Source organism: Pagrus pagrus (genome assembly GCF_965226575.1).
Source record: "Pagrus pagrus genome assembly, chromosome: 12".
Lineage (NCBI taxonomy): Eukaryota > Metazoa > Chordata > Actinopteri > Spariformes > Sparidae > Pagrus > Pagrus pagrus.
The window spans coordinates 24,862,630-24,879,767 of NC_140196.1; the positions used below are offsets into that span (position 1 = coordinate 24,862,630).

Sequence of the window (17,138 nt, forward strand, 5' to 3'; positions counted from 1 at the left end):
ATATCTGGTTTCCCAGATCCTCCACTTCAACTGTGGTCAAACACTGAACATATTAAACAGGTTGTTTTAAAGCAACCGGACCATTATTGAGAGTGACACCCTGAGTGGAGGCAAGGCAAGTTTATTCCTACAGCACAATACAGACACAAGGCAACTCAACGTGCTTTACATAAAAATAAATAAAAAATTGCATTTAAAATACATTAAAAACAAGCAGGAAGACACCAAGAAACAAAACATTAAAACAAGTTGAGAAATAGGAAAGTAGGCTAAAATAGAATAGGTTTAAAAGAGACAAGACTAGAAAATAAAAGCCACGGTGCAGTTCAAAGCCTTCAAATCGCTTCAGTGAAAGGCTGTGAAACAGAAAGGTCTTCAGCCTTGATTTAGAAGAGGTGACAGTTGGAGCAGACCTGCAGTTTTCTGGGAGTTTGTTCCAGATATGTGGCGCATAATTAATGAACACTGCTTCTCCATGTTTAGTTCTGACTCTAGGGACTGAAAGCAGACCTGTACCTGACGACCCCAGAGGTCCGGATGGGTCATAACGTAGCAGCAGATCAGAAATGTATGAAGTGTTTGTTGAAGCCCTGTTATTTCTTTAAGCCATGTCCCCACACACAGGGACAGACTTATTCACTCATATCTTCAAAAGAAAAAGGTCGGCGCTTTCACATGTATGAAGGTTCGGCTGATGTTCACACAAAAAGAACTTCTACACACGGTGTTTTTATTAAGTGTGACACCACCTGTGTTATATATCTGTCTGGTCCATGTGTGGAGGGCTGCTTTTACTTAGGCCATACAAAAAGATGCTCGAGGGTAGAATAATGATTCTTTATTGCATCTACAGGGCACTGAGCACATCACACATTTGGTCAGGGGAGGGGACAGGACACTTGAACTCAACCGAAAGGAGGCTTTTTGGATTCATAGACATAGTATCCTGGTCACATTATAGATTTGACATCTGAGAACAAAACAATGATCTGTATCGCCCCTCAGTATGTCTATGTGTTTCACCTGGTTTGTCATTATCTGGGTCATATGATTGCCTCCTACTGGCTGTTACTGTTATATAGGTGGGGCCACATTGTGTTGTTTGTGACCTTATGGTGGAAATCTGTTGGCTTTTATAATGTCGCCCTTTTAATGATTTAGCTTTTTAATATTTCCGTCCTTGTTTTTAATATTAAAGTTATTGTTTATGGTGACTAAAGCCATGGTAAACTATGGACAACTCAATAAAGAAAAGGATTTAATACAGCTTATTGAATTATAGGCCTATGTAAAAGACAGTGAGTTACAGACAAGTAACACTACCAGACTGAACAACTCACTGTAACAGAAAGACAAAATACAAATCAGAGCAAAATCAGACACATTAACAGACACACGACAGACAACACTGTCAGAAGAGAAAGTGTAAAAAGTATTCTCCTTTACTTGAATAAAAATAGGTAAGAGTCCACTAGTATCAGAATACTGTAGTGGATGGGAGCCATTGTCCAAGATGCCATGCAATTTGAACAGCATCCTCTGACACCACGGTCATAGAGTCCAGCCCCACCCCCACAATGTCACTGGCCTTGCAGATCAGTCTGTTCAGTCAGACTCATAGAACCTCCTGAGCATAGTCTGGCAGATGTTGAAGGACCTCAGCCTTCTCAGAAAATAGAGACGACTCTGTCCCTTCCTGTAGAGGGTGTTAGTGTTCTTAACCCAGTCCAGTTTATTATCATTGTGGACCCCTAGATACTTATAATCCTCCACAATATCCACACTGACCCCCTGGATGGAAACAGGGGTCAACGGTACCTTGGTCCTGCTCAGGTCCACAACCAGTTCCTTGGTCTTTGTCACATTGAGCTGTCGATGGTTCCGCTCACACCATGTGACAAAGTTGTCCACAACAGTCCTGTACTCATCATCAACACCCTCACTGATACATCCAACTATTGCCGAGTCATCCGAGAACTTCTGGAGACGACAGGTCTCTGTGCAGTAGTTGAAGTCCGTGGTGTAGAGGGTGAAGAGGAAGGGAGAGAGCACAGTCCCCTGTGGGGCCCCGGTGTTGCTGACCACTCTATCTGATACACAGTGTTGTAAGCGCACATACTGTGGTCTGCCAGTCAGATAGTCAACAATCCAGGTCACAAGGGGGGAATCCACCTGCATTGCTGTCAGCTTCTCACCCAGTAGAGCCGGACAGATGGTGTTGAATGCACTGGAGAAGTCAAAAAACATGACTTTCACAGTGCTCGCTGGTTTGTCCAAGTGGGCGTAGACACGGTTGAGCAGGTAGATGATGGCATCCTCAAAACCAAGTTTGGGCTGATAGGCAAACTGTAGGGGGTCCAAGAGTGGTTTGACCAAGGGCCGGAGCTGCTCCAAGACGAGTCTCTCCAGAGTCTTCATGATGTGATAGACTCATTGTGAAAGAAGCGTCTGTATAAAGGTGGATAAATTCTTTTGAGTGTCACAGACCCCGCAAAATGACTCTTTTCACTGTCATAATTTGAGCCATTCGGCCAGATAACATTTGGAAAGTCTAGATTAAATTATTTTATCCATCATCAAGTTAGCCAGGCGCTAAACTGGAAGTTAGCCACCTTGGTCTGCGATCCAGATATTTTCACAGCCGGGAAGTCAAACTTTTAAAACCCCACTGAGCAGCTTTCATAGGAATGACCGGGGCTCTGTGTCCAGTAATAAATGTCCTCGAATAGACTGAATCCCAAATTCCTTCCTTATTCACGTGCCACCACACCACCGGATGTTGATAACGCGTCATCACTTCGCGCGCCGCAATTTAACGTCTTCACCCGGGTCTTACGTTTAGATCAGAGCTGAGTGTGATAAAAACCTGGGTCTACTGCAGGGTCAATTGACCCGGGTGCATATGCAGAGTTTACACATTCCCATTGCACAAAAAATCCTGATCTTAGCAGGTTTAAGCGGGATTTCTGACCAGTAGAAAAGGGGTATTAGTTAACTGAAACACAGATGACCATGACTCTCCAGCCGGTCCTGTGTTGCTCTGTCCACAGTAATGGGCAGCAGCTCAGGGTGTAGAATATAGAATATAAAGTATAAGAATAGTTGGATGAATAATTTCTGGATTACAAAATAATTAATATTATTTGCAGAAAGATAACCTTGAAGTATGAAATTAGTGATTACTTTATAGCTAAACAGGATTAGCATACTGTTATCCACAGTGAACAGCTGCAGCTCAGGTGATGAAGAGAGATAAGAAGAGGGAAACATAAATTATTGTAAGATGGATAAATAATGTCTGGATTACAAAATGATTAATATTCTATGCATAAAGATAACCTTGAATGATTAAATTAGTGATCCTTAGTAGCTAAACAGGATTAGCATACAGTATTTGTCTCCATTGAAATGGAATAAAACACAAACAACTTGCAAAGGAGTCTGTGCAGCACCTGAAAAAGCTACATTTTATACATAACATGCAATAATGATGAGTACATGTCAATGCACTGCATTCTGCATCTTAGTGGCACAGCAGTTTGTAGGTCATGTATCTTGCGTTGTGCTGCAAAGCAGAGCTTTAAAACTGAATAGTTACTCTAACAAATACTTGAATCTAAAGACACTCTGGTCATAAAATAATAATAACTTTAGTCTGCTTACATTTGGTTTTACTAAATATTATCAGGCTATAGAAGCAGTAGTAGTAGTAGCAGATTAAGTCACTTTTTTCATCAAATTCACCCTATTCATATTTGCTAGAAGTAGCACCCTGACATAATTTGTTTGTGTTGTTGTTTGGTTTGTTTACCTTGTATATGAAACATTTTCCCACTGATGAACCTCTGCAGTTATTGGCTTAAAAGCATGCTGTCGTTTCTGATACTTAATGTGTACTGAGCTTTGGCTCTTGTCTCTGTCTCATGTTAAACACAGCTTTATGTATTCTGTAGTTACCATTTAGTAAAACTCCACTGGGAAAAAAAGATCATTCTGAAAAAATAAACAATAAGCCAGTGTGATGCTTCAAAGTTATTTGTGTATTTACCATGTCATTGCAGAAAATGAATCATATTGACCTGATTAAAGTTTAAAATGATTTACTTTAAATGATGGCAACTATCTTATCAATCTATACATACATCTATACATACATCTGTAAAACAATCTATACATACATCTATACATACATCCGTAAAACAATCTATACAAACATCTATACATACATCTGTAATACAATCTATACATACATCTGTAATACAATCTATACATACATCTATACATACATCTGTAAAACAATCTATACAAACATCTATACATACATCTGTAATACAATCTATACATACATCTACACATACATCTGTAAAACAATCTATACATGCATCTATACATACATCTGTAAAACAATCTATACATACATTTATACATACATCTTATCTATCTATACATACATCTATACATACATCTGTAAAACAATCTATACATACATCTTATCCATCTATACATCCATCTATACATACGTCTAATCTATCTATACATACATCTATAAATACATCTTATCCATCTATACATACATCTATACATATGTGTAATCTATCTATACATACATCTATAAATACATCTTATCCATCTATACATACATCTATACATACGTCTAATCTATCTATACATACATCTATAAATACATCTTATCCATCTATACATACTTCTTATCTATCTATACATACATCTATACATCTTCCTATACATAAATCTATACATACAACTAGACATTTATCTAAACATCGAACTGTACATCTATCTACACATCCATCGATCCATCTGCACGACATCCCAGAAGTCCACAGTGAGGAGAGGAGGGCAGCTGATGCTCTGCACTGGATGGACTTGGTGGAGGATCAAGTTGCTCCGTCACCGGGTGATGCTCCACATCCTCTGATTGGTTGGACTCTGTGTGAGGAGGACAGAGATGTGACTGCTGTTTCTAGAACATGCAGCAAGGAGGCGGGGCTTACATTGTACTCCTGTGGCAAGTAATACATGTCACTCACATGCACGGTCACTGGAGTCTGTGTGTACGGTGGCTGCACCACGGCTGTCCACTGATGTGTGCTGTGACAGGACCGGGACTGTCTGCGGGGGACGTGGTTCCTCCACAGCTCTCTGTGAGGTCGAGGCCTCCATCACAGCTGCCCGTGAGGTGGATGCCACTGGTGACACACAGCATCTTAGACGCTGCATAGTAGAAATTAATGAAGTAGTATCAGCCAATGAAAATTGTTTGCAGTGACTCTTGTCCAGTGATGTATGTGGTGATGTAAACATGTATGAGTTGTGTGTGAGCAGTGTGTACTTCCATAGTTTTGGTTGACAGACCAGCCGGGTGTCTCTGGGCGTGGAGCTCTTTTTCTCTGTCGGCCTGTTGGTAGTAAATGGCCTGCTCCTCCGCTGACAGTGACTTCCACTGTGGACAGAGGGACAACACAGCGTTCGTTAGCACACACACACACACACACACACACACACAGACAACAGACACAAATATGCACACAGTTGATCATTAATGGTGTCAATCACTGTAAAGAGAAAATGATTTAGACTGTAGAAAAACATTTTTTTCAAGCATTGATCAGGTTTGTAACATTGACTGTCACACTTACTCTCCGTCCCAGGACTTTATTGACAGCTGCACTCTTAACATCCTCCTCAACATGGGGCCTGTGCTCATTCACGTAAAGCAGGAAGGCATTTGGCGGCCTTTTAATGTACAACCGGTTGTCCTCCTGCCAACTTTCAGGCTCTCTTGCTACAGCACAAAAACAGGGTGAGAGCTCATGTTAACGCTGCGGAAACATTATGATAAGCAGAAAAATACAAGACGTGTAAAATGTCACCTTGTCTGCGCTGCACTGTACATTTTAACCCATTAAAAGACACTGATTATCAGAAATGTACAGATAATTATTTCACCTGAAATAAAACAACAGCTGATGGAATTCAGTTTAAAAAGACTGATCATGAGAAAGTCACAATAAGGAAAAAAGTACATGTTGATCAAAAGTGTCCACAGCAAACTTACTTTGAGTTGGAGGTGCTCAGCTGGGGAGCAGCAGGGACAGCAGGAGGAGGGAAAACTCCAGCTGGAAGAGCGAACAACAGCTTTCCATTCCTACACAGGTAACAAGTCAGATGCACACATGATCAGACAGTAGAAATAATGTGTGTGTGTGTGTGTCCATGTGTGTCCGTTTGTGTGTGTGCGTGTCCGTGTTTGTGTGTGTGTGATGGTGCAAACTGAAGCTCTATAGCTGTGTGTACTGGTGTGTTTGTTTGCATGTGTGTGTTACTTACATCATTCCTGCACACTGCAGGTTGTGGTCGAAGCCTCCAGGGAGCCTCACTACTGGTACCTTGTTATACTTGAGGCACAAACACACACAGAACAGGTGCTTAGATGAGCTACGATGGCACCATTTGTCCACCAGGTGTCAGGATTTCCCCTCACAATTAATTATCATAAGTCTTTCAATGAGCTGCTGTCACATCTGTGGGATAAAAACACAGGATAGTCTACAGCATTCAGCCATTACATGTCTGCATGTTTCTGCTGAGGGACTGTGGAGGACTGAAAGTGCCAAAATGTCTTTTTCATTTGCTTTCCCATCTCATTTCAGGTTTATATATTCATTTTAAAATGTTATCATTTATTTAGGCATTTTTAATGCATTTATTTCTGTATTATTTTCCCTTTACATTTGCCCCCAGTTAAATCCACTAACTTAATTATTTCAGTATATTTTCTTCTACATGTCCTTCACCAGTTTTCCCCCATAATGGAATAAATACATAATAAAATACAGAAGCACATTACACAATTATCAATTTTTGTTTTTATTTTATTAATTGATTAATGCCTCCATTCATTTGTTAAAGGAATAGTCCACTCTAAAACAAAATTCAGTCATTATCCACTCACCCACATGCTGATGAGATCTACGGTGTAGTTTCTTTTTCCTCAAAGTGCAGCTGGAGACCTGCAGGGCTACCCTCCGGCAAGAATAATCCATTTAACGAGCATAAGCGGCGACCGGGAGGAAAAGGTCCATAAAACTACACAAAAACTTTGTAATGTTCCTCCATACTGCTCGCCGGACAAGATGAACGAGACTCGCGATAGATACACACTGGTATTTACATCCTGCTGTGAGTGTCAAAGTGTCAAATCACTAGTGCAGGCAGATCCCTCTTGTGTTTGTGTGTCGCATGGTCACTCAAAGCAGGAAGTATACCAGTGTGTATTTATCGCGAGTCTTGTTCATCTTGTCCGGCGCGGCAATCGGCTGTGAGGGAGACTCGCGTGAAAGCGGAGCGTGTCTCCAGGCAGATGTAGCATAGTGACTCTTTACTTTTTAGACTGTAAAAATGTACTAAATGACATTGTTTCGAGAAAACTCTGGATGTCGCCACTTCAGGACACTTGGATTGCAGCGGAGGAGCAGTATGGAGGAATATTACAAAGTTTTTGTGTAGTTTTATGGACCTTTTCCTCTCGGTCGCCACTTATGCTCGTTATATGGATTATGGCTGCCGGAGGGTACCCTGGGTCTCCAGCTGCACTTTGAGGAATAAGAAACTACACCGGAGATCTCATCAGCATGTGGGTGAGTCGATAATGACTGAATTTTGTTTTAGAGTGAACTATTCCTTGAATATATTTTGATTTGGCGGATTCAGTCCTCCGTAACGCAGCATTGAATGAGTACTAACTTGATTAAAACTGTGCTTCACCTCTGACTAGCTATAAAAAAGGAAATAACATCCACCTGTGAACTGTAGGTTTTATATTTATCATGAAGCAAATGATTTGTTGGGATGATAGACTTTAATGTTAAGATGTACTTGGCATCAGCCTGACAATCCCTCACAAAACATACAACTGAGCTTCAAGAGCACACAGCTTCACTTTCCTTTAAATAATTCTAAAATGTGCCATTTTTCCAAGGGACCTTTGAACTGGAACAACAGGACAAAGTCAGATTTTACTTGTGTTTGTCCTGTAAAGCTGCAACTGTTCCTGCACTGATATCCTTCTCTTACAGCACAAAACCTCTGCTGCAACCAAACAGTGGAGATGTTCAGAGTGTGTGTGGTGAACCAGGGTCTTACTGTGTGTGGAGGAGCAGCAGGGTGACTGACGGCTGCTGCTGCGGGTATCAGGACGCTGTACATGGGCCACTGATACAGCAGGAACTGTGGAGACAGAGAGAGAGAGAGAGAGAGATTTATCAAACCCATGACACCCTTCCTCCATACATGAATGCCTTCTGTTGCCACAAAGCACCGACCATTGGCAAATATCTGTATCAATACAGACATTGATCTAATTATCATGATATCTTTGCCTAACCTATACTTAGTATCTCACCTGTGCCTGGATGTAAGTGTCTTGCAGACCTCCACCACGTAGTCTGACCGGACTGTGTGCAGGCACAGGTTCAGGCTGGGTGTTCAGTTCAGGCACAGCAGGGCCGGGAGGAAGAGGTGAAGGGATGGGTTGGTTGTCCAGTAAGTCAATAATGGCGTCCTGGAGAATAACAATAATAATAATAATAATAATAATAATAATAAGACATTTAATTTATGTAGCGCCTTTCAGGTACCCAAGGACGCTTAACAAAGTGAAACATACAAAACAAAGAATAGATGGATAAACAAAAATACATACAAGATAAAGAACTGGAAAAGTTGATTGTTGGGGCTGGACCTAGAGCTGATAGGCCTTCTTGAAGAGGTAGGTTTTTGAGTCTTTTTTGAAGTTCTGTCGCTGAGGGTTTGCAGTTTGGTGTGAGGGATGGAGAGCTGGTGTGTGCCTGATGAGCGAGTGAATAATCCTGAGGTTGGGGTGGAGGGAAGACCAGTAGAGTAATGTTGGATAGCCCACAGAGTATTGAGCACGCCATTTTGAAAGTTAGCGTTGTTAGGCCAAACGCTGATCGGCAGGGCTGACAGCTGATCAGCGGAGAAAGGTGACGTCCACGGAGCCAATTGTTCAGGTGTGCAGCCTTCAAAGTTTTTGGTCACACACATGGTAAAGAAGCTGCTTTAGAGACACTTGTACCAGGACTATCATATATTAAATTCACTTAGGGATATATTTTACTTCACTGCATTTATATGACAGCAGATATGGACAAAATATATGACTATTAAGGAAAAAGTGATTATTCAGATTCAACTACCTAACATACACGACAGGACACTGAAATGATAAATCATTGCTAACTAACAAAGCACCACCTACAGGACTCACATCTCATCCTCATCCATGTTCAGCATGGCCTTCAAATATCCCTAATCCTCCTCAGCACAGGTACAACATGAACCAAAGGTCTTCCTCATCCACGAGAAGACGCGTCTGAAGCGATTCTTCTTCTGATGCTTCCTCTTTGCCCCCGTGTTTTCTGAAAGTCAAAGGACATTAAAGACCTCATTCGTACTCCAAAATGCACAAATGCACAAACAGCACTTCAGACACAACTAGAGGTGACTGTTACTTACCACATGAGCCTGAGTCCTCAAATATTGAGGACTTCATGCTCCTTTCAGTGTCAGTCACTGAGGACCCTGACGTCTCCCTCAGGCCAGACTGAAAACTGAGAACACCACAAAAAGTTAGAGTGTTATTTCTGTTATTGTCATCACATCTTAAAGCTGCAACAAGGACTTTTCATTTTTGTTGTTACTGAGGCTCCTGCACACCAAAACCTCCTGTAGTAAAGATCTTGATCTAGCTATCGTGTGGTTCTGACACAGGTTCTGATACTATTTTTCATCATCTCACCTGACTGCACTCTCCTGGTCTTCCAGCAGCGTGCGCTCGGACAGTGCAGGCCGAACCAGGATCACACCTGATGGTAGAAATGTGGGAGATGGAGTGCAGTCGTCTGGTCGGACGTTAATGATGTCATCATCCGTCAGAGGAGGGGCAGCAGGCTCACAGTCAAAGTCCTCACTCGAGGAAGTGAATGCTAAACTTCCTAAGATCTTGATAATGAAAGTCCTGCCACTGAACATGAAAACACACACACAGAATGATCCTGTTATTGTCATGACATCTTCAAGAATCATGTCTCTGCTATTATTTCTGGCGATCTGAACTATTTTCTCATCTGAGAAATGGGTGTTGTGACCAGAGGAAGACATCTCACCTGACTTTGCTCCCCCGACCTTCCTGCATCAGTGTGTTCTCAGCCGCTGCAGGCCGAACCAGGATCACACCTGATGGTAGAAATGTGGGAGATGGCGTGCAGTCGTCTGGTTTGGTGTCAACACTTTCGTCATCCTTTAGAGGAGTGGCAACAGTTTGTGTGAGTTCGGCTGCTGCAGGCTGAACCCAAGTAAGAGTGGAAGATGGCCACTTCGTAGTAAGAGTGGGGCGTCTTTTAGGACTCAGGACTGACTTCTTTGGTGTCATCATCTTCTTAAGGTTCGTCTTGGACTGCTCTGTGTTGCGTGGAGGGGATGTTGCTGACAAAACCCCGTTGCTACAAAAAGACACACTCACTGTTACACTGATGTCCCAGAAACACAACAGGACACTGATCAAATGATTCATTATCACTAACTAACAAAGCACCACCTACAGGACTCACATCTCTCACACACACTTACTTTGGGTAGTCTTTGGTAATAAATGGATGAGTGAGGACTTCACAGGGAGTGATCCTCTCATCCGCATCCATCTTCAGCATGGCCTTCAGGAGCTCGATGCACTGCTCTCGCTCTGCGGCCTCAGTTTTATTATTTTCCTCAAGACGCATCTAGTTGAGGAAACAACGGTCAAATCCACCATCATGAAAAGACAATCGATCATGGTGACAATGAAAGTTACTTCACACTTACTTCTTTGAGATCATCCAGAGACTGGAGCTTGTGGTCCTCGTTGACATGGCTGAGGTGACATCTGAAGTACTCGAAAGATGTCTGTAAAAAGGTTCAAAGTGTTCGTATCAATGTTCCTCAAAATCAGTCTGAATGATCGACTGCTGGGAAACGTAAACAAGAACATATTCTTATAAAAGATTAAAGGTCAGAGAAGGTTCACTGTGGCACCTTGAGCTCCCAGCTGTTGGAATCAGTCCTCTTAAAGAGGTTCCTTGTCTTTATACCAGCATTGAGAAGACGGTCCGCTGGCTGACCCAGGATATCAATAATGCACTGCAGCTGGAGATTAAACACAGCATCACATCAAAATATGCAAGAGGAAGCAGAATATTGTTCTCAGGAGGGCAAAGTCATGAATCGCCATATCTGAATGGCCAGTTCTCATGGGTTGGTTAGGTTTAGGCATGAGGAGTGAGATTGGTTGGATAAGAATATCAGGGTCAGCCAATCAGAGGCAGAGTAGGGCAGGTCATCCGGGAAAGCTTCTGTTGTCTTTTTGACAACGTGCTTATGCTAGGACCTCCCATCCTAGCTACGGTACAAAGTTCTTTGAACCACTAAACATCAGATTACTTCCTTCTGTCACACTCAAAGTAAATTTAGAGCATTTTTTCATTTGAATGAAACACCAAGATGGTTTATCATCCCCTATTTTCTTTAAATTTCCTTTTGATTCCCAGCTTGAGATTTCTCATCATACATGTGGGATGTATATGGACACTAATTAGAGAAAAACCACATGCAAGAGTGAAGACACACAAGTATGAGTAACTGACAAATTGTCTGACTATAGGAGAAGACTTACTAGTGCATACTCAGAGCGTCCTTCAAACAGTAGCTTGCCGCAGATCATTATGAACGTCAGACAGCCCAGGGACCACATGTCAATGGCCTCAGAAAATGGACAGCCCAACAAAATTTCTGGAGACCTGAATGTGGAGGAGAAACATTACATGGGATGTTTACATTGTCAGACTTGGGAAGGGAGCAATAAATGGTAAACTACTCACTCACTCCAGTGTAATAATAAAAATAATGAACCCTACCTAAAAGCCAGTGGTTGCAGGAGCGCGCCCTGCCTGGCTTCCGATCTTGAAATGGCACCACCGAAGTCAATCAGCTTGACTCTAAAGGGTCGTGTTTGGTGATTCTCCATCATGATGTTGTGGAGATGCACGTCACCGTGGATCACGCCGATCCCCTTCAGCGCCTCAAATGCTTTAGCCATCTGAAAGTACAAGGTGGGTAAGAATGTATCAAAGCCTAAAAGTGACAGAGTGCTCAGTGCTTTGCTTTCCATCTGATGGTGCTGACTTCATACCTGCTGGATGACGGTTTTGATGTCAGTCAGTTGCATAGGCGCAAAACTTGTCATTTCAAGGTAGTCGCCTAGGCTGATGTCCAGCACCTCAAACACGATTGCCTTTCCGTGTTTGGTTTGAAAGCAATCGATGAACTCGACGATGTTGTGTTGTTCGAGTTTGAGGCGCTTGAACCGTCTCAGCATGGACACCTAGAGACACACAGCAAGTTTGACATGATTAGTGTTTTACAGTCAGTTAATGTGTTAACGTGTGAAGAACTTAGTGTACAGAAAATCACTATATCTTTACATAGTGATGTTTGTAATTAGCTTGAAGTAGCTCAAAGTAAAAGGAATTGCTTGTTTGCACGAGGCACTTACTGCACCCCTGACTGTACAGTATATTTTACAACCGTGAACATCAAAATCAACACCTCCCACCTCATTGATGGTGTCCTCGTCGAAGTATTTAGGAATCTTCACAGCCACAGTCTGCTTGATGTCCTTTTTCCAACATTTAAACACCTTTCCAAAGCAGCCCTCTCCCAGATCGTCCAGGACCTCATATACGCTGGGGAGCTGGACAGGTTTCATCTGGGAAGATGAGGTGGATGCCTTGAATACATTGGAGCCCATTTTGTCTCTCAGAATACTGAAACAAAACAGGTGAAAACAAGAAAAAGGAGAAGTTACTTTCATTCCCTTTGAAGGACCATAACAATGTTTCAGATATTGAGTATATTTATTTTTGCTACCATCCAACAGTTTCTACCCCGTCAACGATTAGATGACACAAAACATGTTAAACCACCGCTTCAGGATTTTACAAAGACAACCATCTGATCGTCTCTACCACTAAATGTTAATGATTTTTACAGGTATCTACAAATAAGAGATTTCTATGAAAAACAGATAAAACCAGAATTCTCTGAGGAGGGTAATACAGTGATAAATGTCCTAATTCAAGTCTATAAACACAAAAAACAATGTCTAAACTACACCAGGGTCTTCAGAGGCAGAAAGGGAACGATAGCGAATATGTTAAAGCGAAATGGGAAAAAAAAAACTAAACACAGAAACATTACAGGAAGCTTCGACAATAATATTAAAACTATTGGAGAGACAGAGATGAGTCTGATTAGGGTATTCATTGATGCATTTAAAGGTCAACTTAACAGAAAACTTATCTTCAGGATTTATTCATCTTCACAACTGGAAAGGGGCCTTTCCACAATGTATATTAAATCAAGATGGGAGACGGAAGCTAACATACAAATGACTGAAAATGAATAAATATCTGTAAGTCCTAATATCTCTGCCTACTGGACAGATGTAGTAACAGAGATCAGATCTATAAGCGGCTCAGATCTGGATTTTAATGTCACTGTTATTTATTTGGGAAATGTACCAACTGAGCAGAGACTAAACGGCCAGATATTTACTACAAATACTACTAGCAGCTAGTAAAAAAGCAACAACCAGGAAATGGAAATGGAAATTCTTCATCTCGCCTCACATTACAAGTAAATGACCTCAATCACAACAGTGTTGGAGACTGTGCGGACACATCACTCCAACGTCTTCTGGACGTGTCCAAACATTTTGGAGAAACATGTTTGGCTCTAAAAATATGAAATACCTGTTAGCCCAGAACAGCCAAACCACACACTGACTCTACAGAGAGACTTTCATGTTTTTAGTGGCCACCATAAGGGAGGCTGAGACGAGGGGTCTTCAGGTTGTCTTTGCAACCTCACCACTGAATGGCACTAAGTCCAATACACTGGACCTTCAAAACAACACAAAGTGGAGCTCTTTTCTTCCTTTTGAGCCGAGCCGTGACAACAAACTCAGACAAGCGAGATGCTCCGATGTGATTCAGATTTGATTCAGTGATTGATACTTTCTGTTATGACGCTGGTGACGTCTGTGTTTTCTGAAAACAAAAAGCAGAAACGAACCCCTGAATGTTCTTTAGAGTTTGAGTTCACGTATTAACATGAATGTGAAGGCTTCCTTTTTATATTGTATGAATTTATTTTATCAGTGAAGTTTAGCATTTTTGTAAAGATTCTATCCAGTATGTGATCAAGAGTATTGAACTGTATTCACTTAATAAATGGACAGAATAAATACTCAGAAAGTTCTTTGTTTGTGGTGTTTTTGTTGTAAAAAAAAAATAAATGTGTCCGTCCACAACAGGAACAACACTTAAGAACGATTTTAAAATGTTGATTTGAAAAGATGTTATTTACACCCTCGACGTTTGGTCGAGCTCGTGCATGCTAACACTTTTATCTCAGCAGCTACAGTGAAGATTTGAGGTTAATACAGCGTGTAAATTACATCTTTTCAGATCAGTTTGTGACCTCTGGGCTTCTGCAGACTTGGATTACACCAGACGAGCTGTACGGAGACATTTGATGTTTTACAGCTGGTTTCTGTAGATTATTTATCCCTTCATCTGACCTTTTATATAACTCACTGCTTTAAATTTAATTAAGGTTTAAAGTTATGCATAGTTAGGGGTGTGGTCTCTTTGAGTGACAGGTAACTGTGAACTGTCTGCTGCCACACCTCAGATCATTCAGTCACTGATCTTCACCTCGCATTGTGTTTGTGCTGTTGGAGCCTTTTGGAGGATTTTAATTCAGATACTCTTTACAAGTTGCATTACAGGTGAGGATTTTACATCTTAAACCTGTGATTAGCTCATTAAATATGATGCAGTGTTACAGATTTCAATACCAGTTGATTCATTTATTAGAACAGCCTATCATGTAAAGTAAGTAGGCATATCCTCCAAGAACACAACCATTTGCCCAATGTCCCATTTATATACTGTATATCTGCCAAAACCTTTGTTGCGCAGTTGTTGTTTTTTGGCATTTTTCAAAAAAAGTTTAGCCTGCACCATCACGCAGGCTAAACTGTGTGCACCTTGATTAAAAAGCAGGCAGTTAACAACAGGACTTCTCCAAAATAAGCACACAATAATCTGTTCTTCTCTGCACCAAAAACTGATAAAGCCACTATGTTGTTTATTAGTCGCAAGTCGTGGGTCGTGGAGGAGACGTGGTATGGACTCCACTCTCATCTCTTCCCAACTTTTTCAATACCAACAGTGCTGACTGAGCACAACAGTGAACAGTCCTTCAAAAATATGATCAATTGTGAACTTGAACTTTAAGTTCAGTTTCAACATTATAGCAGCAAACAGCTGCACACAGAGAGACGGGCCCTGGTGTGTTTACGTGCTCATCTCCTCACGTTCCATCGTCTCCAGTGCACGAGACAAAAACGTTGTTGTTTTTTGGCATCTTTCAAAAAAATGTAACATCTTAAACCTGTGATTAGCTCATGAAATATGATGCAGTGTTACAGATTTCAATACCAGTTGATTCATTTATTATAACAGCCTATCATGTAAAGTAAGCAGGCCTGTCCTCCAAGAACACAACCATTTCCCCATTGTCCTATTTATATACTGTATATCTGCCCAAACCTTTGTTGCGCAGTTGTTGTTTTTAGGCATTTTTCAAAAAAAAAAGTCCAGGTCGCCATCTTTTCCCCTCAATTTTCCTCATTAAATATGTAAAAATGGATGCCCTCAACAATAATAACAGTATTTAAAAATCACTACACAACCGTGAACACATTCCTCACCTGTGGCGGGACTTTCAGCACATTCTTATCATCTAATAATCATTTACATGGAGAAACGTCCAGTATCACACAAAACTGACTTTTCCTGGAAAGCTAGCTAAAATGCTATCAATATCCAATATCTGTAAATTCAACAACTTACCAATGCACATCATGAATACATATATGCACATTGTCAACCGAAACCCACTTCTACACGTTTAAGAAGATGAATAAATACATTTGGTGTGATAATTAAAGATGTCCTACCTGCAGAGACTCCGGACAGCAGGTGCCTCCCACAGGGGGTCCACCAGAAACCACGTCTCCAGCAGTTAAAGGTGGTCCACGCTCTGCAGTAGTAGTAGTAGTAGTAGTAGTAGCAGAGCAAAGTAATCCACAAGGTTTTGTAGAAAAAAAAGTCTTTCAGGTGATCAGGAATGACCCAAAGGTTTATTTGAGTTTTCCAGGTGGTCAGGTTTGGTTGAGAAGAAGATTTCCAGGTGGTCGGGTATAATCCAAAGGTTTGGTTGAGAAGAAGTTTTCCAGTTGATCAGGTTTCCGAGATTCAAACTTTCTAACAACAGATCCGCAGTAGGGCAACTTATCAAAGTTTAATGTGCGAACAGGGAAATGGCCGACGGGCCGCAGCTTTTATAGCTTTGGTCAACGTTCTGTTTCCATGGCCTTCAGTGACGCGCGTGCGTGCGTGTGCGTGATCGAGTGACAGATTCTCTGCAGCAAATTGATTTATTTAGTTTTCTTGCGTAAAATGTCGTCATTCAATAATATGTCATTTAAATGTGTCAGTAATGTAACTTCATTCATGCCAATAAAGTTTATTTGAATTGACAGATGTAAACTGTGGGATTTGTGTGTGTGCAGCAGGTGTTTCTACAAGAGCTCCACTCACAATCTTCACTTTGTGGGGTCTAAATAATGAACGTTAAGGGAAGAGATCAATAAATAAATAAATAATAGCTACAGGAGAGAGAAAGAGGGAGAGAGGCTTCTGGACGGCCTGCCTGCCTCATCCTATGGAAGCCTGTTTCCACCAGTTAAAGAAAAAAAAGATGGAAACTAAAAAATTATTTAAAAAAATAAAAAGATAAAAAAATCAAAATCATGAGATAAAAAGTCACATTATGAAATAAAAAGTCAAATTATTATTATAGACATGTCAAATTAAAGAGCTACCCACCCTCCAGAGAACAGTGTCACACACAGCATTAAAATTAATAATAAT

The 17,138-nt window shown here is 41.1% G+C and overlaps 1 protein-coding gene across 2 annotated transcripts; it reads right to left on the minus strand.

Moving 5' to 3' along the window:
- Positions 1 to 4,083: 4,083 nt before the first annotated feature.
- Positions 4,084 to 16,529, minus strand: LOC311266892 (homeodomain-interacting protein kinase 2-like). Of its 2 annotated transcripts, none has more exons than XM_084369533.1 (19): positions 16,163 to 16,529; positions 12,689 to 12,899; positions 12,266 to 12,457; positions 11,991 to 12,172; positions 11,750 to 11,873; positions 11,113 to 11,223; positions 10,903 to 10,983; positions 10,672 to 10,820; positions 10,209 to 10,544; positions 9,842 to 10,066; positions 9,559 to 9,653; positions 8,726 to 9,461; positions 8,426 to 8,584; positions 8,167 to 8,250; positions 6,352 to 6,419; positions 6,080 to 6,169; positions 5,661 to 5,806; positions 5,052 to 5,464; positions 4,084 to 4,950 (listed from the first exon to the last, which is right to left on the minus strand). In XM_084369533.1, exons 2-12 carry the CDS (start codon positions 12,881 to 12,883, stop codon positions 9,352 to 9,354), a joined length of 1,800 nt encoding a protein of 599 aa, XP_084225659.1. In that variant the 5' UTR covers positions 12,884 to 12,899; positions 16,163 to 16,529; the 3' UTR covers positions 4,084 to 4,950; positions 5,052 to 5,464; positions 5,661 to 5,806; positions 6,080 to 6,169; positions 6,352 to 6,419; positions 8,167 to 8,250; positions 8,426 to 8,584; positions 8,726 to 9,351. The 2 variants fall into 2 exon arrangements, with proteins under 2 accessions (XP_084225659.1, XP_084225660.1); XM_084369534.1 differs by having other exon boundaries at positions 5,649 to 5,806.
- Positions 16,530 to 17,138: the final 609 nt, after the last annotated feature.